The sequence below is a fragment of the Anas acuta genome, chromosome 4 (genome assembly GCF_963932015.1).
Source record: "Anas acuta chromosome 4, bAnaAcu1.1, whole genome shotgun sequence".
Classification (NCBI taxonomy): Eukaryota; Metazoa; Chordata; class Aves; order Anseriformes; family Anatidae; genus Anas; species Anas acuta.
In genome coordinates this window covers 24,753,495-24,778,589 of record NC_088982.1, presented here as the reverse complement: position 1 = coordinate 24,778,589, position 25,095 = coordinate 24,753,495, and the positions used below count along the sequence as shown (strand labels likewise).

Sequence of the window (25,095 nt, the reverse complement as noted above, 5' to 3'; positions counted from 1 at the left end):
CAGCTTGTAGCCAGCTACCTAGTGGTAGCTAGATCAATGTTGAGTCAGATTTATCTTTAAAAGTATATCTTTATTCACTGACATATTTACACAAATAAAACCACATGTAGCCTGCCTCTTTGTTCTGGGTATACCAGTGCAGCTCTGAGTGACGGAGTTCCCAAGGACCAGCTGGTAACATTGATGCTAACAGGGAAAGTAAACTCCCGTCCTTCCTTCACGACTCTTTCTTCCTACAGATATGGCTTTTATCAGTGTTGTACAATTGAGAATAAGATATGTTCTTCCAAGCACCATTACTTGCTTATATCACAGGGGTAAAAATCTAAAAGGATAACACACAACAGTGCCATAATTTGATTCCTGCCTTACTATGGAGCAAGTTTAGCATTGGTTAAAGGAGGTACCTCGGCACCTAGATAATCAGACTGAGACCCACGGCCATGAGATTTTGCTAAAGTAAAATTTTTAGCTAAATTCTAAAAAACTCTGAACTACTAAATAAGAGTATCCAGCCAGTACAGTCTGGTTTAATAAAAACTTCTGAAAATGATATAAAACCACCCATTTGTGGGTTTAAGCCAATCTCTGATTCCTAAAGATGAGACCTTTAACAAAGACTCCTCCTGAAAGATTTCTTGTGTGTTCTTCTAAACCATAATGTTGCTCAATTCCAGAAATAAGTTCACAAACTGCAGATCACAAATTTTAGGCTTTGTTCCTATATTCTAACAGCAAATGGGACCATGACCTCCCAAATTTGCTTCGTTTACCTTTCTTCTTTGTCTTTCTGGGTGGACAATAGTCCTGGCTACCTTCACGCCCTTTGAAGTGCTTTCAGCCCTGGACTAAGTGCATTGCACAGCTGAAGTCAAGTACTCATGTCTGCAAAACTGATTCATTTTTCCTGTTATTACTGATTACTTCCATTGATCAATACTTTCACTGGTGCATACCACTAATACATTTAAATGTCAATGTGGGAATTAATTATCCCAATTTATTTTCTTCCAAGGATCATGAAATCCAACTTTTTCTGAGACTTTGGGATATAAACATAAATTTATGACCAGATTTGTCTCTAAAATTGTCCAGAATCTTTTGTACAAAACCTCATAAGCTTAAAATAATTTTGAAGTATTTTACTTCTAAGGCATTTTTTACAAATACACTTAAAAGTAATACAAATGAAAATCCTTAATCACTTTAAAAATTAGCACATTGAAAAACTTGCAATTTCTAAACACAGTTACATGTGGGTTCTGAACAAAAAGGGGTTTCTCGAAGCAATGAAAAATATTAACGATACAAGAGATGATTCAATTATATAACTGTGTATTGTAATTCCCAATGATTTATAAAAGGCAAAATTCAGATATGCTATGCAATAAATTATCATTAGGATGAGACTACGGTTTGGTCTAATAGAATCCCATTATTTAGAAATGGAAAAAGAAACCCTATTAGATTATATAGTTAATTCTCTGCCAGTGCTGAGGTCACTGCTCTTTCACGCTCAGCTCCTCTACATGAAAATTGTTGGTGCAGTTGAACGGTCTTTTTCTGCAGACAGGGCTATGGAAATAAAAGAGGAGTATATATATATGTATATATATGTATATATATATATATATGTATGTATATATATATACCTGTGTATGTGTCTGTGTGTATGTGTGTATATATATATATATGGATGTTATATATAGAGAGATCATATTTCCTGGACCTGCAATGACCAAGAAGATTCATCTACTGCTGGTTTCAGTGTGATTTAAGTAGCATACAACTTTGGAGAGCAAAACCATAGCCTGGGAGACACTCAGTTTATACTGAAGAAACACTAGAAATGTGATTTATCCCACTCCATCTCTCAGCAACCCTGTGTTTTCCACCTAGAAATGGCTGTGAGGCTCCAGGTGTTGCCCAGTGCTGTTTGCAGCCTGGCACCAAGCTGCCACATGGCTTTGGGAGTTGCAATGACACCTCCCAAAACAACTGAGCCATTGATGCTGACACAGGCAGGGCCCACACGTTGTGCTCCAAGGGACTGGGAAAGAAAAACTTGCTCTGGGCAGGGGTGCTTCTGTTTGCCTGTCCAGCATCATTACACTGCAATGTGTGAGTTTAACAAACTCAATATTAACTACACTGATGGCTAACAAACAAAGGTACTAAAATTATTGCTTACTTTCCGTGGCTGTCTGCAAGAGAGCTGAGAAATAACTTGTGTGTTGCCATGTCAGGAGGCACAAATCCCATCACCACTGGTGGTACAGAGTCAAACAAGCACTGACTTTAAACAAGTATCAGATACTCCTGGTCAGCGTGGCTCCATGAGAACACCGTATTTCAAAACCCACGCCAAGCTGATGTTCTAAAGAAATGGCTTCAAACTTATTTTATTGTCACAGTGTAATTTATTATTATTATTATTTTGTAACAGAAGTCCTGGGCTGGGTAGCTGTCCCACCAGCACACCGCTCAAATGAAAGAGATGGCACTGATGTAGAACTGATGGAAAAGAAGATTTGAACAATTACACAAAGCAGATAAGCCATTAACTTGTACCAGGGTCTCATGACATGCTCTACAGGACAGTTGGGCTGCAGCCATAATTAAAGCGGGCCCTGAGTCATTCTGGTGTAGCACCAAATACTGACAACGAGGAAAAGAAAATCTCTGGTAGCTTCTGTGTGAGGGTGGGCTGGGGTCAAGTCTGATGCAGGCTGGGGCTGAAATACATGTACATGTATATTTGGGATACTGGGCTGTGAGACAAAATTGTCATTTTATTACAATTTTATTTAACAGACTACCATCTGGAAGCATAATCACATCTAGCTAAAGACCTCAACCTGCTTTTCCGCACTGTGTCACCTGTAGGAAGGATATTATTCTATTATGTTAAATTTTGCATTATTCTCCTAATCTCGTGCTTAAATTACTCAGATATTTAAGGAGTGAAAATGCTCTTCTATGGGAGTGACCCGATGGATCTCCTCTTGCAGTCAGAGGCAGCAGGACTTTACTTGGACACCCCCTGCACCCCCAGAGGTGTATTAAGCACCCAGCCCCACCTTCATCTCCCCCAAAAAAAGACACCGCCCAGATCTCCCTGCACTTGTGCACTGCTTAGATTTCACTTGCAAGATGACAGCAGCTCCTGCAGCACGTGGCGTACAGACAGACCTGAGTCATAGAGGAGGAAAAACATAAAACAGCAGCAGCCTGAGTTTGTGTTGTCCGGGATGAGACCAAAGACTCCCCATCCCCATCCCCGTCCCCATCTCCATCCCCGTCACCGACCCCATCCCCATTCCTATCCCTGTCCTGGGGCAGATTGTGGGGGTACGGGGTCAGAGAATGAACAGTCAGGGATGGGTCTTGTCGGGCCTCCCCCTAAATTCACTCCTGAAATTCTGCCTGGAATATTGTAGTGACAAAAGGTGAAAAATCAACAGGAGCCACGGTCTTTGAGTGTGTTGCTTTTATTAGCTGATAAATGCCACTTCCATTTTTAATCATCGCTTGATGAAGGCACTGATAGCCATATTTATATGTTTGGTGGTGGGTTTATTTTTATTTATATATTTATTTTATTTATTTATTGGTTTGGTTGCTTGTTTTTCCCACCTGTGGAAAAATTGTGACAGATGAAGTGTAGGAACGAGCCTACAAGGCCAGTTTGTTCCATTACACTGAAAAACTCCTTGCAAGGTAGGAACATCAACTAGCCTCCTCTGCCAAAAGGACACCACTAAGACTTTGCCCATTGATATCCTGGGCCCCTTTAGGATTGCTTTTAAGTACGCATACATGAAAAGTCATTCCTGGCCATGGGCTCATTCCTCTTCCAGCAGTACTACTCATCATCTTGGAAAAAGGGTCCCCTCTTTTCTGCCTACTAGCTGAAGATGCACTTAGTAAAGCTCATACTTGGCTTTGGCCTAGTTGGTCAGAGTTTCGCTTTAAGAGTTTCTATGTTCAGCCCAAATTTCATGTGAAAATGGTTTTATCAATGGCTTCACCTCTGCGAGGCAACTTCCCCACTCAAAACAATGTGCAAATATTGCTGCAGTGGCCAGAGTTAGGAAACAAAAACAAAAACAAAAACAACTTTTATGCTACTTTTTCTAGGTTTCATAATAACAAATATTTAGTTTGTCAGTGTCATTTGTTAACATGTAAAGAAATGGATAAATAAACTTAAATCAGGCTAAATATATTCTGCAACCTAGTGTGCTTCTTAGATTCTTTCTGTCATCTGGGAAGCGAGTGGAAGGACAGCGTAGCTGTAAATGAGCAGAATTATTGGAATGGTCCCTCCTTTAAGACAGACATCTTCAGTGTTAATTAAGAATTTTAAAATACTTTGGTGAAAATTTATGATAGGTTTAGTTTTATTTTTACTGATTTGTTTGAAAAAAATTCAACTGGGAAGTCTTTTTCAGAAAGCAAATTATTGTCGCTGCCTCCCAGCACCAATTTATTATCCAAAGTAATAACCTTGGCAAAAATGCCTGTTTCAACTCTTGAATAAGAACTTGGTTCACATGTCTAATGCCCTGTGTAAGAGAATTAGCAGAAACTCATCTCAATGCGGTTTCAAAAGAGGAAACTAAGCAGACAGCCTTGTTAATTTAGCATATAGGCTTGGAATAAAGTACAACATCCATCATCTCTTGAAATTCAATTAAAAATTGGTCTTGTGTCCAAGGAGAAGGAGCCAATTTTCTGCTGGAAGCAGAGCCTCGGAAGATCACTAAAACCCTTTTAATGGCTCTTTCATTGTGGGAGCCAATGGGAATGAAAAACCAGTTTGGGAGTTCACGTCACCCCTCCCATTAAAACCTCCAACGTGTGCGATCCTCGATCCTCGGGCCGGGCCTCCAGTTGGTGATGCCGTGCTCATGGACACATGGGGCATTCAGATCTGCTCCTTCGGTGCTTCCTTGGAGCCATCCTCGTGCCTTGGGAGGCTGCCAGGGTGCCAAGCCTCCAGGCTGCCCCCCGAGTAGAGGGTGAGCACAGGGGGAGGCTGTGGTGCCTGGCCCCCGTGCTCCGTGCCTTGCAGGCCATGCTCCCACCGGCAGGGAAAAGATGCTGGCAGACACACTCTGAGGTTTAATATCTGGGGAGAGGGAAGCCTGAAAATATGTTAACAAGATTTTCAGCATTAAACACGATTTTGTTTCAGATTTCAGCTGTTAAACATCTTAATTTGTTTTTGCTTTTTGCTCCGGTAGCGTAATGCTAATAAACTCTGACAGCTTGTGACTCCGCGACGAGGAGGTTTCTCAAACCAATCTCTTTGCCTGAAATTTGATTTACAAAGTGCCTCAGTCCTTCAGCTGGATGGCAGCAGTCGCCGTCACAACGCTTGTCATGTCTTGAAGCAGGAGCACACACTGGAAGCCATGAAAAGAGGAAAAGAGGGTGGTTTTTGCTTGTTTGTTTATTTTCTTGTGCTGTAGGATTCACTGAGAGGAAATAATCCTGTTAACCATTTTATATTCTCTTTTGTCAGTAAGCCAATTTCTGGAAATGCTGTCTTGTAATGTCTGCCACACTTCCAAAGAAATAGTGGTTGTTTTCCTGGAACAAAAATTAAACTCTATCTGCAAAACCTAGGCAGCATCTCTGCACTCTGTTTTTATGGTATAGCATACTTTTAATGATACTAATCCATTTTTTGATTAGTTGGTTTAATGGCTAATGCAGTAAGCATTTGGGCTCACATGTTCTTGTGCCAGCCCTACCTAGCTCTGGGCTTCTCCCCACCAGCAGCCAGGTCAGGCACCTCTCTGGGTGCTCATCTTACAGCTGCAGGTCGCTGCTGAGCCATCAGGATCATCTGCTCCAGCTGTAGGACACCCCTGGGTCACCTCTTCCCCAGAAAATCAAATTTTTGTCCTTTAAGTGCCCTCTGTGGCACTTCACAGGCCGGCGAGGCCAGCACGGCCCTCTGGAGGCCCCTGCTCCAGCCCCTGCTCCAGCAGGGACACCCCCAGCAGGGTGCCCAGCACCACGTCCAGGCGGCTTCTGAAGATCTCCAAGGAGGAGATTTCATACCATGAAAACCCAGAGAACAGGCAGGAAAAATAGAAGATGAACACAGACACCTGCTCTCAGAGGCATTCATCTAGGCTGCTGCTGGCTCTTGACCCTGCGCTGGGGAGCTACCAGGAGGTTTAAGCAGAAGGTTTCGGCTGGCCCCCTCAGCCCAGGTGCAGGCAGGAGATGCCCCGCTGTGCTCCACGCTGAAGTGTGGGGCTGGCTTCAGCCCAGCTTGGCCAGCTGCTGGCAGTGCAGCTGAGTCAGTGCCGGGCTTGCTGCTGGCTAATGGCCTTACTCCTAGACAGGCTGGCTCCGCTCCTGGCGGGCTTCTTGCTCTGCTGGCTTTTGCTGCAGTAGCCAGATAGCCAGGTTTCTCTGAGCTCTGCAGCACTGCACTGTGGTCACGGTAACAGCTAAGTGCATGCTCCGTTGCATTTTTTTTAAATTTCATTTTTGCTCTCTGTACAGAGTTTCCAACATCTTTATTGCCATAGCTCATCCAGGTTGTAGCCCAAATTAAATTCGCTGAGTGAAGACATTCTTTCTCTCGGCAAATTAGTTTCTGTGCCCCATTTATCCGTTTGGAAACAGACACGTAACAACATCTTTCTGCCTCACAGGGGTGTTTTTCAATCCTATTCCAGTAATGATTGCAAAGTGCTGTGCTGCTTTCTGGGGATGCTGGGCCCTGTAAACATCAGTCATCGCACATGTGGGCTGGGAGGAACCTGCAGACTCATCTCCCTTTTCTGTCTGTACTACTTGAAACATATTTGAGACACCCAATGAACAAAATCTGGTGCTTTCAAACATGCCCTGTGGCTCTGGCTATCTAACCTGAGGCCTGCTGAAGATGTCTGATTGTCTGGGGATGTGATATTCTCAAAAACCCCCAAGTCCCTGAAGCCGGGTGCTCAGGTATTGAGGTATTAAAAATGATTCAAATCTTGTCCAAATTGTTTTGTTTTTGTGCAATGTGAAGGAAGTAATTGGTATTTGTGTTCAAGCTGCAGCTCGGTACTGTCAAAACAGAGACATTTTTCCTTAAAACTATAAACCAGTAAAATGACATTGTAGAATATGTTTTCTTTCTGTGATGAAAGGTACTAGGGCAGACCATGCAGAAATACATCTTACCACATTTGCCTTGCTAGCCACAGGGATTTAATAAAGAACATCAGCGCAGCATGCACATAGCCCTACCACAACTGGGTTGCTTCAATCGCCTCCTTATTTACGTGTTTCTGCAGGAGCCCCCATGCAGGCAGTCTCTGCCCCGTGTGCTTGCTGCTGCTCAGAGCCCAGTGGGCAGCCACCATATTTGTTTACAACCCTTTTTTTGAAACGAGGCAAGAGATTGAAGAATGGTGTATTGATAAATTTGGAGAATTTCTGTCTTCCAATTTAGCTCTGGCATCAGTGGGGAAGCTGATTATTTTTACTGCACAGGGTAAGCCTTCAGCGCCTGGGTTGGCAGCACACAGGGTCACTGCCAAGTGCATGAACACAGCCACATGCTGCTCAGGTACAGAAGAAGCTCAAAAAACCTTGAAGCAGCAAGGAGAAAGGTATTCACATGTTGCATTCATGCTGTAAGCAGATTTTTCCTATTTAAGATAAAGAGAGAGATTGAGAAAGCCAAGTATTGAGCAATCATTTTCTATCCTAACCTTTTTATCCTCCTTTATACCTTGCTCAAGTGCTTTGTCTCGGTAAGGGGCTGACACTTAACATCCAGCCTCATGTGGAAAAGCCCAGCTTTGAGGGCAAAGAACCACCTACACAAATTCCAGCAGTATATGGAGAAGTGTGCCCAGAGGACCCAGGCTCATGCAGCTCAGGCTTTCTCCCCTCCATCTGATGTGCCAGGCTGTGCGGCCTCCCAAACTCCTCAGCCCTTGGTTCACCCAAAGGTCCATCAGGATCATCACCTCGGCCCATCAGAATCAGGTCCAGCAGATGTGACATAAAGATGCAGCTTTGCAAGTGGAACTACAGCACCATGCTCTGCACCCAGCAAGGCAGCAAAAGCATCAGTTAACCATGACAATTTTTTATCCCATCCTTAGGAACCTGGTACAGACAAGTGGTTTTATTCTGTTGTGAAGGTCTTCTCCCAATACAAATATTGGTACTCTCTATGACAGGGTTGAATAGAGGAAAACGTCTCCTTTGCAGAAAATATTGATTGTCAGAGGTTACACTGTTGAACCTACATAGGAATAGCACGAGTGGCTAACATCTGGTGATCATGTTTCTGGGAATACAGTTACTGATTCCAGTCATGCGTATTTGTGAACGCCCTGAAAGCATAGGTCAGTTCTTGTTTTTAGAATATTTTTATATAGTTTTTATATTGTTTTATTATTTTTTTATATATAGGTAATTATATTTAGGGTCATGCAAAACAATCTAGGAGCCTCTAAGTCTGGGTGCACTGCGGAGAGCACCAGTCCTTCCCACAGGTGCCCCGTGCTGGAAGTGCAGTCTTGGCAGAGAAGCTCTTTGCCTTTTCACAGGAAAGGTGTCAGGTGCCAGATGTGCTGTGCAGAAGGCGTGTTTCAGTGAGCTCCCGAAAACCAGACACTAGGCAAAAGATTCCTTTTAAGAGACACCACGCCTCACACGAGCACTGTTTGCTATCAGGTGTCAGTGGCTGTCTTTCTGGAAGCAGAGGCTTGACCCAACCATCTGGGATATTTTCTGTCCCTTGGGCCTTACTCTGCTCTCACACTCAGCATGGGAAGTGCCACAGAGTTTCCAGAGGAGTGGAGGCACGTCTCAGCTCCTGTGCTCGTTATCAGAGCAATACATTACCTGTAGTCAGAAGCGACAGAAAAAAAGGAAAGATTTGCCTTTCTGTTGATTTTTCTTCAGTTCCTACAGCCCTGTGAGTGGCTGCAGGAGGTGTCAGGCAGCAGGCTACCTGCTTGGAAACCTGCAGCTGTGACCCACGGGGGTGGCGTTTGCCAGGAGAGTTTGCTGCACGTCACGTGAGGTGAAGCAGATGGACTCTGCGGATGAGTTAGCAATGACTCATAAATTTGTCTCAAATAATGGATTTTTTTCCCCCTAAATGACTTTAAAACCCATATGCCGTGGGGAGGAGAGCTCCAGCAGCTACCCTTGTGGAGCACGGAGTCTTCAGTAAGGCCCACAGAGCAGCAGCTGGAGCCCGGTGGAGGGGTAAGCCTTCCTCCTGCTTGTTTAGCTCACACTGCATTTTATAAAACAAATGAACAAGAAAACTAAAATCCCCCAAATACCAACCCCACACAATGCTGTGAGGACAGTCACAGCCCAGCCTGTACTTTCCATCTCTGTTTTGGGCTCTTATTGCTTGCAAAACTTGAGCGGCTTCCAGTTCAGTCATTTCCCCTTATCAGGAAATTCAGATGAAATTACATTCCCACCGGAGGCTTTTAGAGGTATACAGGAGCCCTGCTTGCCTTTACAAGAGATGTATTTATTTTTTTTCCGGCATCTTTTTTTTTTTTCCAGACGAGGGTCGGCAACCTGATTGGGCCTGGTGTGCAGCACCCCTCCGTGCAGTTGTGTCCCTGCAGTGGGGCATTTTGTCACCCAGGCACGTGAGCAGGTTACGGTGCTGGTGAGGCAAGCAGCCAACATATAGACATTTTATACAGTCTACTGGATTACGGCAGCAATAAACACCTGCTGGGGGCTGCGCACCCACCGGTGCCCTTTTCACATCACAAGTAGCTCTGATTGGGTTGGGGCTGCCAGGTTGCATTCACCAGAAAATGATTATCACCACAGTAATATTCACCACAAGACACCATACCAGAATTAAAGGGAAGAAAAAGTACACAAAGTAAGTAAAGCAGCAGCTTTCACCGATGGGATGTTCATGCTCCACAATCCCATCTCAGACATATCGCATGCAATGCGAGAAGCTGGTTGTTAATAAGTAAAATCAACACCACCAAAGGTAATCAATGTTTTATTTATAAACATACATTTACTATAAAAGCTGTTGCATTTTAGACAAGTTTTCCTAATTTCCAGAGGCATTTTAGAATAAATAAAACCAAGGAAAGATTAGCGCAATTGGTATTCAACATCAGTCCCAGCCAGGACAGCGATCCTTGTCCTTGAGTGGACATGCACAGAAGGATGGTCCCCTTCTGGTTCACCAACCTTTAGGACATTCACTGAAAACTACAGATGTACTGCATCAATAACACTACTACATAGCAAGAGTAAGGAAAAATACACCATGGCAAGTGGGGTAGTGAAATACAGATGGGTTATGACACCTGTTGAAGGAGTAAGAGGCTAAATAAATTCTGAAACATCTAAAATCCATTACATATATTGTACTTGCTTAGCAATAATAAATCATTTTTGCAACAAATACATTTACATGGTAGTTCAAATGTAGTAAAGCGTTATTTTTGTTTCTGTGCTTAAAGTTCCTGGTAAGAAATGTATCATACTTGTGTGTTTAACCTGAAGGAAGGAAAAGGAAGGAAAAGGAAGGAAGATTTTAGACTGAATGAATTTGCCATATAAGATTACAAAGGAAATGTAAATCAAACATCAGCAGTTGGCAAGTACAATTTAGAAAACTGCTGAAAATTATTCTGTGCTGGTGAATAGATGCTCCCTGGGGGGAAAAGCTGTAGTCTGAGGATGCTGCTTCGTTTTGCTTTACATACAACTAACGTCACCAAAACATGCATATATGAAACGAAGGGATAGACACTGGGACAAACTAAGCAGCTTCTGGGATGCAGCCGTGTGCCTGCAGCGCTATGCACACCCCCTCCCCAGCCCTTGCTCATGCATTTGAGTCCCAGCCATGCTCCTACACAGCCTGGGCTCTTAGCATCAAGTTATTGAGAAGCGGATCTAACCTCTGTGACAACCAACCCTTTTGTACACTTGTGAGCAGTCTGCACATCTAAACCACGTCACACGGGGAAGCAGTGACTCACACCAAACAGATGCACGAGCATGCATTAAAGGTCTTGGTTAGAAATTAGGCCCAGGCATTGTTTGTTCACATACCCTTAATGTAGCCCATGGAATTGCACAGATGCACAAAGTAGTTTATAAAATCTGCTTCTGAATTTCCATGTTACACGTTATTTGCAGGAAAAAGCTGTGACGTCCACATGCAAAGTGTAAACCTCCTGGTTATCAAAACCTTTCAGCAGTAAGTCATGCAATCGGTTAATCCAAATATTGGACTCACTGTTTCATTTCCAAAACATTTTTTCTGATTTTTGATTAATTTTTTAAAAATATTCCCCAGGTGAAGTCCGTGAAGGACTTCATTTTTTTTTTTTTTGATTTATTGCATCCATAAGTCAGCACTGACTGTGTGCAATAGCTTTGCAGTTTCTAAGGCACAAATTGAAGGAAGTAACATGTAACTTTCCAGCAGATCTCCACAATCTCCTCACATGACAGCGTTGTACATGTGTTGCCAATGACACGCAGTTCTGCATGCTCATGTAACTCACATGCAAGCAATTGCCTAATGTTTAAACCAATAGTTGCTAGCTATATTACAACTCAAAATTATTGCTTCCCTAATAACGACTTAATTTCCATTTACCAACACATCAAAAGACAATGGATGTACACAGACATAAAACAAATCTTTTAATTTATTACGGTTTTAAGGCAGGATAAGTAACTTTTTCCCTCCATTGTAAGTTGCATCTCAAAGAGCTAAAGTGGGATATCTTAAATAGCCATTTCCTTTACCAAACTGTGCTATGAAATTTTACAACTGTAACACATCCCCTGAACTTGTCTGTGTACTCTGATAAACTCACACAGCTCTGGCCGTTGCTTCCATGAGCTGCTGGAACACTTCAGTGAGAAGCAAAGGCTTAACCAAAAGGCATAAAGGAAAACTGGCCCAAATGGGGGGAAGCTTTCGCCTACTGCCATCAGCCTCCTCCCTGCCTCCCTTCCAGGCTCACAGGCTTTGCTTATCTTGTTGGGGTTGATGTCTGGAGGAACACAGGTTCCTGGCTGCATAATTCATCCTTAACTCATGTGATGATTCTGGAGGGGACCCAAACCACACATATTTCTCCCCACGAGACTTCAACCAAACGTAATGATTGCAAGGGAAAGAGCAGATCCCAAAACAACTCAGACTGTCAGTGGGAAAGCACCACGCCAGACAGAACAGCTTCACTGTAACCATCACACTGCAGCTTGCAGGCTCGCGGTTCAGTTGCGTCTACCCACGCTGCTGCCTCTCCCCCACATCATCCTTTCACCAAATTCAATGACAACATCAGCTGCTGAACTTAGAAAGAAGGATTGCTCCTGACAGGAATCTTGCAGTCGTTAACGGTATGCAGTCTTTAGGTTTAATGAAGAAATCTTTATTTGAGAGAATATTGAGCTATAGTCATGAACATTACTTGAGGTACACAAACAAAAAATCCTATCACTAAAGGTGCAATAATTTATTTGTATAACTCCTACCCTCCACTGAAGGTAATATAAACACAAATGTTTCAGAATTACAGGATGTATTATCAAACTAGTCTCTGTATAAAAAAAGTTATAGCTTCAGTTATAACAGAGAAGTCATGTGCTGTGATGCTTAGTTTTTCAAATGCACTGATTAGATACTACCTTAAAATTACTTCTCATCTCAACTTGGCATATTCTATAAAGGTTTTGTAAACTCAAAATTTTAATTCCTAGAAATATTAACACAAAACAGCTTTATTGCATGTTTATTTCCTTATTACTTTCAGGAGGACAAAGTAACAGACTGAAAATCATAGACATACCTGAAAATGTGGGATTTTTTTTATAGTACTTAGGCTTTGCCTTACCAAATATGGTCATATATGTGTTGTAAATTTCTTAAGAAAGGGCAAAACAACATATTGCATTTTAAAGGAGCAGGTGCAGCGCTTTTATGAGTTTTTCAAAATGAGATGAGGGCCACGATGTCCATGATTCAAGCTCTTACAAATGATTGTCTGGAGGCAGCCGATACATATGAGAAGAGAGTTCCTTCTTCAAAGTAATTAGGACTGAAAGTCATGTCACAATGTAGTTGGCTGTCCAGCAGCTGGAAAGAAAGAAACAAACAGAATTCAGTCATTGGTTTACAAATTTTAACAAACATTCCTCCTGAACCAATGGAGTACGTAGGATTTTCCTGATATGAGCCTTATCGTTTTAAAAAAACACATCTGGAGATATGTGTCATTGGTGCCCTGCTTCTCTTCCTTCCTGCAAAGTTGGGGCACTAACTGCAAAGAAAGGTTTTGTGCTGTTTGCATTCTGCATGCACTTTTATTTCATTTACTCGGAAAGTACTTGTGGGTGTACTTACTATTAGGCTCTGCAGTGGCAAAACAGTCAAGCAGAGGACTGATGAGTCATCTTCAGCTGTGCCTGGTTTGTGTTACGTGGCAATACAGAGCCTTTGTGTTATCTGGCCATACAGGGAATCTCTTGAATTTACTGCTTGCCTTTGATTTCAACATTCACAAATCTCTAACTCTTTGCATTTTTGGCACTGAATAGTGAGCTCCCTCAGTAACTAGAATTGTGAGATTTTGTTGTCGAGAAATAACCTACCAATAAAATCCCATCCACTTTTATTTAAAAGTAGAAACATACTCTGGACTACTACATAATCTTTAATGTGTTTCTCCCTTAAGTTTTTTGGTAGTTGATTTTGAAACAAAATCCCCCACAGTTTCAAATAAACAAATTTCTGCAGCAAAAATATCTCACTGAGATGTCCCTAAGCATCTTAAACCAATACTGATTAATCCTGGGTTTGTCAGAGAACATCAGTTGTGTGCACTGCTGTGTAGGTATTCAGACATAGGCAAGGGTGGAGGTAGGCAAGAGCTGTGGAATCAGGCAACTGACTTTATATTTAGCATCAGACTTCCCGGAACTGGAAGGCAAAACACTAGTATCGTGCCCCTTTGTTCTTCAGTTCAGATGTGGAGTCTGTCAAATTTTAGTTAAAAATGAGTGACTAACCGTGTTTGCAGTTTCGTGACATCAAAATTTCAAAGTCCTTTTGAAATTGTCAAAAAAAAGGTGTAATTTAAATTTACATGGCCAATATTTTAAGATTTTGCACGAGGAGTGGACACAACAGGAAGAGACAACTTGTAGGAAAACTACAAACCCTTCCCATTATTATTTTTCAGAAACCATACGTTTCCACAAAACCGATTCCCACAGTCATCAACACAGTTCCCATTGTGCTTGATATGCACAAATGCAAAACCTTACAGCACAAAACACTGCACACAGTTCTGTACTGCATTTTCTAGCACTACAGTGGTAAAAGATGGAGCCTACAGCATATAGACTGATATACACTTTTACTGAGCCTTCATCTGTCCTTAAGGAACCTCAATTCTTGTTTAAGCAAAAAGGATTAAAAAGAAAAGAAAAGAAAAGAAAAGAAAAGAAAAGAAAAGAAAAGAAAAGAAAAGAAAAGAAAAGAAAAGAAAAGAAAAGAAAAGAAAAGAAAAGAAAAGAAAAGAAAAGAAAAGAAAAGAAAAGAAAAGAAAAGAAAAGAAAAGAAAAGAAAAGAAAAAAGAAAAGAAAAGAAAAGAAAAGAAAAGAAAAGAAAAGAAAAGAAAAGAAAAGAAAAGAAAAGAAAAGAAAAGAAAAGAAAAGAAAAGAAAAGAAAAGAAAAGAGAAAGAAAGAAAGAAAGAAAGAAAGAAAGAAAGAAAGAAAGAAAGAAAGAAAGAAAGAAAGAAAGAAAGAAAGAAAGAAAGAAAGAAAGAAAGAAAGAAAGAAAGAAAGAAAGAAAGAAAGAAAGAAAGAAAGAAAGAAAGAAAGGAAGGAAGGAAGGAAGGAAGGAAGGAAGGAAGGAAGGAAGGAAGGAAGGAAGGAAGGAAGGAAGGAAGGAAGGAAGGTGACTTATCACCTTCTCTTCCTTTTTGTATAAAGATAGATGTCCAAACGTGCATTATAAAGGTCAGGATTTCAACCGCATGAGGCAGTTTTATGGTATCAAGCCTGAAGAGGATAATCTATTTCTGAATGTGTTAGGTTAAATAATTAATACAAGGAGTTGCTAGCATTTCTTACCAGAATTAAAAAATAAATAAATAAATAAAAAATCACCACAGAAATAGTTATACGACAGCACCCTCTAGCTCTGCTGATGGGTAAATATCTCTGACCTGAAATAGCAGAGAAAAAAGAATCTGTTCTACTAGCAAAGGTGGGGAGGTATCTTTCCTACTCCTGGATTTCTATTGCTTTTGAGGTAGAGGAGGAGAAATAACAAGTGCTCTATATCCCTGCCCATCAATTACAGCTGTAGGCAGTGAGTATACTGAACACTAACATGTGACAAAAAGGCAATGATTACTCCCATGGATTTCTTCCGTGCCTTCTGAAATGCTCTAGCAATTTGGCATCCAGCACTAGAAAGGATTTTCAAGTGATCTAACGTAAGGCAGGAAAAGTGCATTGAGATTTCTTTGACATGCAATGTCAAAAATCTCTTTGTCTGGCTCATTCTTCAAAACTTGTAGCAAGCAACACATTAGCACATGTCTGAGGATCCCACCACAAGGATTTGTTGTGGTAAGTTACATTAAGTTCCTAATATTTTCCTTCATCCTTTCCTCTGCAAATAGATGCCTGGAGACATAACAAAAAAACAAAAAAACAAAAAAAAAAAAAAAAGAACTTCTCAAAATAAGGCCCAGGGTCCTAGATCTAGTGGAGACAGCTATACTGACTCGTGTGAGGTAACAGATTCAAGCCTTCAGGACATGCAATGTGTGTGCACTCTGTAGAAGTTTATGCAGAGCAACTGCCTTATAGCCTAGTATTGCTGAACAAAGATCCTTTGTGCAAGATTTAATGAGCTTGGAAGTCTTTTTCATACAAGAGGATGACTAAAATGAGATGGGAAGGCTCCCCTTTCTATAGCAAAGCTATGCCTAAGTTGCAAAGCCATTTTGGCACAACGTTTTTTTCCAGGAGGAGAAGAACCTGTCAGTAAAAAGGATGGTAACAGTGCTGTTAGAGTTCACCACAAAATCAGACAAAAATACACATCCACCTTAGGACACGATTTGATACTTACTTCTGGATCGGATATAACAATCGTTGCAGTTAAGAAGACCATTTCTAATCCTGACATCTGTTCCACTCGCTGCATCTCCCAGCTGTCCCTTGCAAATGCCACACTGTCAATTGAAGCACAGAGAAAGTATGACAGGTCATGCCCCAGTATCTGTCACAACTCTCCCAAAATTTTGACTTTTGTTTCAATATTTTTTGGAACAGTGAGAAACAATAACCCCCCAGAACCCAGCCCATAATCTTGTGGAATACTGTATATCAGTAACAATTTTTTTTTTTTCAGAGCCAACAGCATTTAGGACTGGATTTCAGCAGTCAGTACTCATACAGAGGTAATGTTTAAGTGGTTTTAAGAGACACTTGATTTTGATGTTGCACTCTAGAGCCAGCCTGTTTGCACAGGAAAATCTTCTAGAGGCCAGAGGTTTAGTCTGAGTAAATGTCAAAAAAAAAAAAAAAAAAAAAAAAAGCTACATAAACACCTAATACCAACTAGGGCTGGGATAATGCAGATGGACACTCTGACACTCTGAGTTCCCTAGATAACACTGCCTTGAGTCATTTCCTGAGACATTCAAGAACAGACACAAAAGTATTTCTGTTTAGAACTCTGGTGAAAGCCAGGATATACACAGAAATGCTGAGAAAATCTTCAGAATATAAAATCTTGCAATATTTTTGGATGACTTTCCACAGTCGAAGCTTTCCAGCCATGGGTCAGAGAGCTTACAAACTGACCAGATTCAAGGAAAAAAAAAATCACAAGATATCTAATTTTATATTTAGAAAGCAAGTACAACTGGAAAGTTACATGATTCCTCCCTCTGTAAGTTAGGAAGCTAAGTTTACTTGCTAAGTTACAGATTTTAGTTCATCTAACATCTGACAATAGACTGTATAGCAGTATTACTTCCACTTATCCACAAACAAACACAATAAGCATGCAAATCGCTGGTCATCTCATTTCCAGTGACACATCTAGACCTTAATACACTCTCTCTTCACACTGGATGATGACTTGAGATTTTCTGCAGGTGAACACAGTAAGAGACGTACCCGGAAGCACTGAATATGGAAGTAAAGACCAAGTGTTTCAATAATCATGGCAGCTCCCTTTCCAAGAGGAAGCCCACAGGTGGAACAAAGCTTCTTTCCACTGACGGACCTAGGAGACAAACACTGTTGTAAGAAAAAAAGAGCAGTAACTAAAACCCAAACAAATATTTGGACAGGTTTAGGGGGAGGGAAATGATGGGAGAAGGGAGCGCTGGGGGGGGGTTCACATCAGAAATGCAGGTTGGCCCTTCAACCATTAGGACATTTTCTACTTGAAAAGACAGTTTAACACAAGACATGTATGATTCAAAACTGTCTGAAATAAGGAGGGCTTCTGACTGAGCCCTGGGGCTAAAGCAGGCTTCTGCTGAATCAGCCTGCACACCTGCCGCACAGATGCACATCTGCCATCCAAGCAGAGGAGTTCAAATGCTTGAATGCACAGAAGCTCGGTCCCATTTCCTTGCCAGTCTGCTGTGCTACATCAAGGGAGATGTAAGCCTTTTAGCAGAGGCCCGGATGGATGGGAATCATGCCTGTGGATGACCAGGACCCAGTCAATGATGCAGCAATCAGAGCAGATACTCACATACATTACCTGACTCGGATTCTCAGTCTGGAATTTTCTCTATTTGTTTGCACATGGGTTTGCTTACTGCAGGTCAGAAGGCAGGAATGCTGCTCTTACACCCAAATGAGCTGGCTAAGTTCAAGCAGCAACATAACTGCACTAGCACAGACCAGGAATCAGGCACTTACTAACTCAGTTTAGCCTATGTTGCTGCAGATACATGCCTGTTATACTCCAGTTAGTTTAGATAAAAGCTGAAATCAGACCTTCATCTGTAATGCAAAAATACTTCAGCTCTCACCCTAAGATTAAGTCCTGTCCAGACATTTCTAATAAATCAGCTGTTTGATAACAGCTGGGCCCCAGGTACTCTTTTTCATAATGTTTTTAACGGCAGTGCAGGTGTACACTTATATGTGCTTCACGCTCTTCCCTTCTCACCTATCTGCCAGCCTGTCAGAAGTGGTGTTCATCTAGTGAGATGAGCCTGAGAACGAATGGGATCCCCTGTCATTATGTGTCACCCACCCTTTTTTCAGCCAGGGCTGAAACCAGGAGAGAAACTTCAGGATATATCAAGTGTTTTGAAAAGATGGTTTGATGAAATCGTACACAGATAAGCAAATTTACAATATCTCACTTCATGTTTTTGGTGCAACAACCTAATAAGCCACCAGAAGAGACAGATATGGGCTGCATTATGATTAAATTTCTTTTTTTTTTTTTTTTCAGAAGACACAGAAGCAGCACAAAGAGTCATCACAACCAAAAACTGTCCTTGCCTCCATCTAATCTATGTCACTACTGAGCACATCATTTTCTATCCTACCATGTACATTGGCAGCACAGGCACCTCAGTGTCTTTTCTTGTTTCATTCTTGTTACTACTTTTAGAATAACTTTGTTGGATTCTTCTCCTCAGCTACAACCATAACCCTTCTGCTCCCATCCCTTTTTACATTATCCTAGAGTCCACATTTGTTTCCACTTCTTCTCCACTATCAGATTTATTATACGGACAATAGAAGAATCAAAGAATAAAGTGCTTTGAGATTTTTTTTGAGAAGTTTTCTAATGTTTTACTGGGAGGATTGATTACATCTTACCCATTATTTTCAAAACTAAGATTTATTTCAGAAGAAGATCGTGGAAAAGGGACTCAGATCAGGTTACAGCTGCTAAATGATATGAAGTAGCTATCAAGAATAGTTATGTGTAGTGATAAATGATTTGCAATATCATCAAAATTGCAGCTACTATTAGCAAAAATAGGAGAAGCTGTTCACATAAAAAAATCTCAGTAGTTTCATGACAATGCAAATGGCATTGGAAAGAAGGGTTTGCTATCAAATCTGAAGAAAAATGTCATTTAAATATAACAAAGTTTTGCTATGGTTTCTGTGTTGTATGATTGCCCTATTTAATAAGCTAACCGATTTTAATATATCCCAAATTATCGGTGATTCAGTCAGGCTGCAGTTCCTATTTATTTAGAGTTGGAACATCTATCTCACTAAAAGCTGCACAGCTCATTGACAGACAGAATCAAATCTCCAGGAACACATCTTAGTCCTGAGCATGTGACTTTTCACTATAAAGACAACATCCTTTGGCTTAAATGCTCTGAGCTCATGCTTTAGTGCTTGCTTTGACTGGAGCTTATATTATCCTATTTTAATTTCATTGAAATTTCAATGATCAAGCAGTCCTATAGCTGCCTTCCGAACTGTGTTATTTTAAAACACAACGATACTGCTGAAGCAGGCAGGAAATATGGAAGAGGGAGCTACATGTTTATTATGTGGATGGTTATGAATTGCCACATTTAGAAGAATAAATAATGCATCTGCATAATACTAATGCAATTTATACTGCAGCGGTTCACCAGTGCCCACAAGATGTATTCAGTCTGCAAAATTCCTTATTGACCTTTTGTACCTGTTGGGTGACTGACTCGGCGCAGCAGGAGAGCAGGGAGACAATGGCCCGGATCGGAAGTTCTCGTGACAGCCTGCCCTAAAATACAGGAGAGAAAATGCATTACTACAGCTGAAAATAACAGAGGTTTTATCCTGAGAAGCGTACATCACAAGGCATAAATCTGATGTCTACTGCCATTTTGACACAAAACAAACAGCCAGCATGCATATTTTGGTTCAGAGTCTTGATCTGCTTGCTATTGCTCAATAAAATAACTCACAAAGTAATTACCCACGTGCTGACTCCTACCAACACAATGTGGCTTGACGAAGAAGGGTCAAGGCAAGGCACAACATCTTGCCAAGGGAACGTGCACAGAGGCACACTGGTAGAGCAGACGGGGGGTCACTGATGGAGGGGCTGTGCCCTTCACTGGGTAAAAACAAAGCTGTCAACACTGAAAAGTGGACTATTCCTATCTGCAGCCATTCTATCTTGCAAAAATTTGGTGAGGAAAAACATGCATGCTTTCTGTTATCAGCAATCATAGAACTGATTCAATCTCTCACTGCATAAAGCTGCTAGCAGATTAGATTTTTTTTTTTCAAACACATGAGTAGTTTTTTATGAGGATTAGGTAACCAAACCTCAATCTACATTAGTTTAGACAATATATAAGCTTTATAGAGGTGACATAGTTTGCAAGGAGACTGTTCGTATATACACTACAGAAAACTGATGTTGCTTTCTCATTACAGATACACTTTTTGCAAATATTAGGCAAACGTATACCCTGTTTACTGAAAGAAATGGCATTACCTTTTAGTACACAGCAAAGCATCAGAGAAGAAAAAAATATATGCAAAGTTTCTAGCAGAAAGAAAACATTAATCTGTAAACATCCTCTTTTAAATGCCATAATTCTTAAAGAACTATTCTACTGGAGTGGAATAAGCGATGTGTCTTTAGAAGCCAGGGAATGAAGCTCTCAGATACTAACTTCAGCGTGCCAGTGAAACCTAACCTACAGAGAATGCTGAGGAGGGATATAGGGGAGGAGAGAGTCAGCATGAATTTGCACACTCTGCAGTAACTCTTATTTTATGTTCTCACCTCCTTCCTTCCCCTGTGGAGTTCGGTTTCTGTCCCACACTCTGACCCAGGAAAGATCTCTGCCGAATGTCCTCGGAGCAATGCGGGGACTGTTTCGTCAGCAACTGCTGGTTCCATGAGACGTCTGAAATGGGAAGTGGGGACATCTCAATATTTAGGACAAAATGCTTTTGTCAGTACTGATTAGCCAACAAAACTTGTGGACGCACCATAAAGCAGACAACAGACATGAAAGTCAAAATTAGGCAAAGATGACCATCTTGACCATTGTAAGGAAACACCAGAAGCTTTCAGTTACATACAGTGCTGTGTTTTCACATCCCCAGCCCTCTCCTTGGATAGCTTGTACCCCTTTGAAAGTACTGTTACTTAAAAACAAATTCTCAGAAAACCAACACGAAATCAGAGATTGGCTCTGGCATCAGATGGGGGTAAAGTCCTGCTGCATTCCCTTCCCTTACACATAATAGTATGTAGAGTTGATAGAAAGGTGGTACACTCACTGTTCTCCATGAGCTTATCAATAAACAATTTCCTTCCCTTGTAATTTCCTTTTATGTTTCAGATGAGTGCCTAAGGCCCAGTGACAACACCAACCTCTCAGCACTATGCAATGAACTGTGGTGCCCAGGCAGCCAACCATCCTGCCCATCGGACGGAGCGCACTACATGGATCCTTCCAGACAAATTTTGTGGCTCACTGGTCAGGAAGGGCCACCTTTCAAAGCATCAACTAACTGGTTTAGAGGAGAAGCAAAATTTTGCTGGGGTCTATGAAAAGCATATTACGTATTTTTTATATCATCAAGGTCAAAAAAAAAAACTAGTCCTGACTATTTAAGATCTTAAGGAAAGAGCAAGGATGTGATGTGTCAAGGGGCAAGAAAGGAGCTACCAGAAGTAGAACAAGCTGTTGAAGAGAAACCAGAAAAGCGTTATTAGCAGTGATTAAAACTGTCAAATCTCTTAAGTTTGCTTAATCACTACTACACATCCTCAAGGTTGGATTGCTTGGCAGCATCTTTTGCTTTCTTTACTCGAGTAACCTTTATCAAAGAGCTAAGAATGCAATAAAATTGTGACAGGGTGAGCAAACTTGCTAAATTAAATAAACTGCATTTGCATTTGGAACAGGAAACAATACAATAATAATACACAAGTAATAATGCACAAGTAATAATACACTAATAACACTGAAACCTTTATTATCCATGGGTGGTTCATTATTTATAATCATTAATTTTAATGTTAGATTGAAAATAAAGATCTAAAATTTGTTTTTAAAATCTACAATTCCTTAGTCCTACTTATTTACTCTCCATTTATTAACTCTCCACTGTTCACCTACATTAGACAGTGATACTAAATTAGTGAATCTCCCTTTTTTGAGGGTAACCCTGTTGACAGAAATGCTTTGGGGAAGTTTCTACATTATCAAGCAAGCAATATTTATGGGGTCTTTAAAATTCTATCAAGTTGTATCAAGACAAATCCTGAATGCATACTGGGTAATGTAACAGATGGAAGATAACTGTGAGATTACTTTGAATTAGATTTCTACTTGCAGCCAAAACATTATTTGCTAATGTAAATATGATTTTAAATTTTACCTTATTTCTCTTTACTAACAGAAAACAACTTTTGAATCTGAGATATTCAAATTTTGAAGAAGTAAGTGTGCTATTAATTTCCAAAATTCTCTGAGTTAAATTGCAAGCCACTATAAATACCTGCAAGATTTCTATCTGGGTAAGAATACATGCGTATGAAGGTCTTGACTCTCACCCTGAGTCAATGGCAGATTCAGCCGGGCAGGCGAGCTGCGCTCCATCATTGACACCTGGTGCTCCTGTTCACCTCCTTTCAAGATACCCGTCTCTGGGTGTCCTGAGAGCACTTTATTTCCACTGCCAACAAAAATAAGTCACATTGTATAAATAAAGCCAGGAAAAAATCCAACTAGAGTCTAATGGTAAAATCAGATTTTTGAATGTAAGTGCAAAAATGTGCACTTATTATGTGCAACAGAAGTTTTGTTATATGTGTCAGCACTGACAAACCAATGGGTAACAGCCATGAGTTAACAAGTCTGACTCCAAACGTGCCAGGTGTTCCTTCTTACCTCACACACAGCCACTTACATGCACTAGAGACCACTCTGGATTTGTGGAAAATGGTTTACTTGGTAGAGAAACAGCTTCTTTCAGCGTTCTCTATACAGCATTCAGCATCATCAGATGCTTTGTGAAAGCTGTGATTACCAGTTTGATGAAAGACCAGTACTTTGAACACCATTTGGCAAGTTTGGGTATGGCACTTCTGAGACAGACAGACAATCTCACATTGCTTCTGAGTGAAAATGGCTCCTTCTCCTTCATTCATCCCAAAGACTTGTGAAACTTGTAAGCAAAACACAGTGCAGTGACATACACAGATGTCCGGGCTAAGATCTGATTCTGATCTGGTTGATGTAACAACCTCTCAGAGAAGTCGTATGCTGAAAAGGTAAGCCTTCTGACATGGCCAGCTAGCACCACACATGGCCATATATACATAAGCCTGATCAGGATGTATTACACCTATCACCATGCCAATGAAATGAGAAGACTAAGACCAAATGCACTTTATTTCCTCCTCTAGTAGTTGTTGCACCACTGGAACCACCACCTTGAGATGTGCAGTTATCACAGCCTCAGGGTCAGATGCTGATGTTCCAGCATCAATCATTGGCAAATGTGATGTCCCAGAACTATACAGAACACAAAACTCCAAAGGGCTAAGAAATGCCTAGGCTTGATCCATACCTCCTCTTTTCTTGCCAGCGTTCATTTTCCTTGCTTTTCAGAGGTGGAATACTGTCCTGCTCCCAGAGCAGTTTTTTCTGCCTTGTAACTTCATTTTGTTTGCCTTCCTCTGGAGAGCTGTTTGAATCAGTTGTGTTCTAGAAGACAGCAGGGGAGGGGACAAGGAGCTTCTCTTGAACTCAGCATCAGCATGCACATGAGCAAAGCACAAGGTACCCCCACGTATATTGTGTTTACACACCTTATCTTCATAAAGAACACCTCACATTATACAGTGGAATCATTTGACTTTAATAAGGCTAACTTTGTATTTAACAAAGACTTCAGCTAACATAGCCAATTAATTGGATTAAATGGAGCTCCATTTGCTTCGCTGTTTTCTGGAAGGGATGGCAGGACAGAAAAGGTGGAAAAGCAGGAAGGTAGGATTCAATCTCAACTCAGATATGCTTAAAGCACTGTCTGACAGTCAAGGTTTCGCATGCAGGGAAATAACTTCAGATTTTGTTGGCTTTGAGAGGGTAGGTAAAACAAACAGAAACAGGGGACTTTTTTCACAGCACCAGTCAAAGAAGAGAAGTAGCTGCAAAAAAAAGAAAGTTTAGCCCTCTGCTCCAGTCCAAAATGGGACAATGCCAGTTGGTTTAGGAATACGTCTCTTCCCTTGTGAAAATATACAAGTTACAGCACTTTGAGGTATCACCAGTTATGGAAGGTATCCAGGAAATACTCCAGGAAATACTCCTCTCATTGTTCCCAGACTTCGCTAGCCTTTAGCAAAGAGTGAAACTCTGCACTGAAGTTGGCTTTGACTTTATTGCCTTAGGATTCCACAAGAAACTCACCTCTGTTTTATTTCCTTCAGTGGTAGAGGAAGAAGAGGAGAGGAGATCAGCAGAGTTTGAAGAAACAATGAATGGAACTACAGTATCCTCAATTATCTTACGTTCCTAAAAAAAAAAAAAAAAAAGAGAGGACCAGGAGAGAGTGGGAGTTAAAAAACAGAATGATAACTACATGCTTAAAAATTAGAAGTGTAAAGTTTGGCTACATGTTCATATTTAAATGGCTAGGAAAGAACCTGTGTTACCAAGAATAACAGTAATACCTCAACTTTTAATTTGTTGCAACATTTTAAAATCCCCTACCTTCCACCATTACCATCTTTGAGACGGGATGCCCATTTCCAAACTGAAAAAAGTATTCCACTTGGGATGGCACCACTGCTTCTCACAACATTGGTCAATTAAATTACATATAAAAATAAGAAATTACACCTAGTACACAAGAAACCTATTTCAAAAGCTGAAAAAAAAAAACTTTTTCTTAAGATTACAAGCATGGCTCTCAAGCACAGGTGATAATACATCAATTTGCATAAGATACTACTAGTCAGACTAACAACATTGATATTTTCCACGTTTCTGCAAAAACGACCCATATATGACAGAATAAAAACACTATTGTCTATATTGTAAATA

General features: G+C 40.8%; 1 protein-coding gene across 11 annotated transcripts in view; it reads right to left on the bottom strand.

Moving 5' to 3' along the window:
- Window positions 1-10,008: 10,008 nt before the first annotated feature.
- LIMCH1 (LIM and calponin homology domains 1) overlaps window positions 10,009-25,095 on the bottom strand; it is a 172,653-nt gene continuing 157,566 nt past the window's right edge. For 9 of the 11 annotated variants that reach the window (XM_068680221.1, XM_068680223.1, XM_068680226.1 and 6 more), the window contains 8 exons: window positions 24,460-24,564; window positions 23,615-23,751; window positions 22,596-22,717; window positions 20,811-20,934; window positions 19,707-19,793; window positions 17,207-17,315; window positions 16,152-16,254; window positions 10,009-13,138 (listed from right to left, as the gene is read on the bottom strand). In XM_068680221.1, coding sequence (XP_068536322.1) covers window positions 13,113-13,138; window positions 16,152-16,254; window positions 17,207-17,315; window positions 19,707-19,793; window positions 20,811-20,934; window positions 22,596-22,717; window positions 23,615-23,751; window positions 24,460-24,564 — 813 coding nt within the window. In that variant the 3' untranslated portion in view covers window positions 10,009-13,112. The remainder of the gene's footprint in view (window positions 13,139-16,151; window positions 16,255-17,206; window positions 17,316-19,706; window positions 19,794-20,810; window positions 20,935-22,595; window positions 22,718-23,614; window positions 23,752-24,459; window positions 24,565-25,095) is intronic. The other 2 variants (XM_068680219.1, XM_068680229.1) reach the window with 1 other exon arrangement.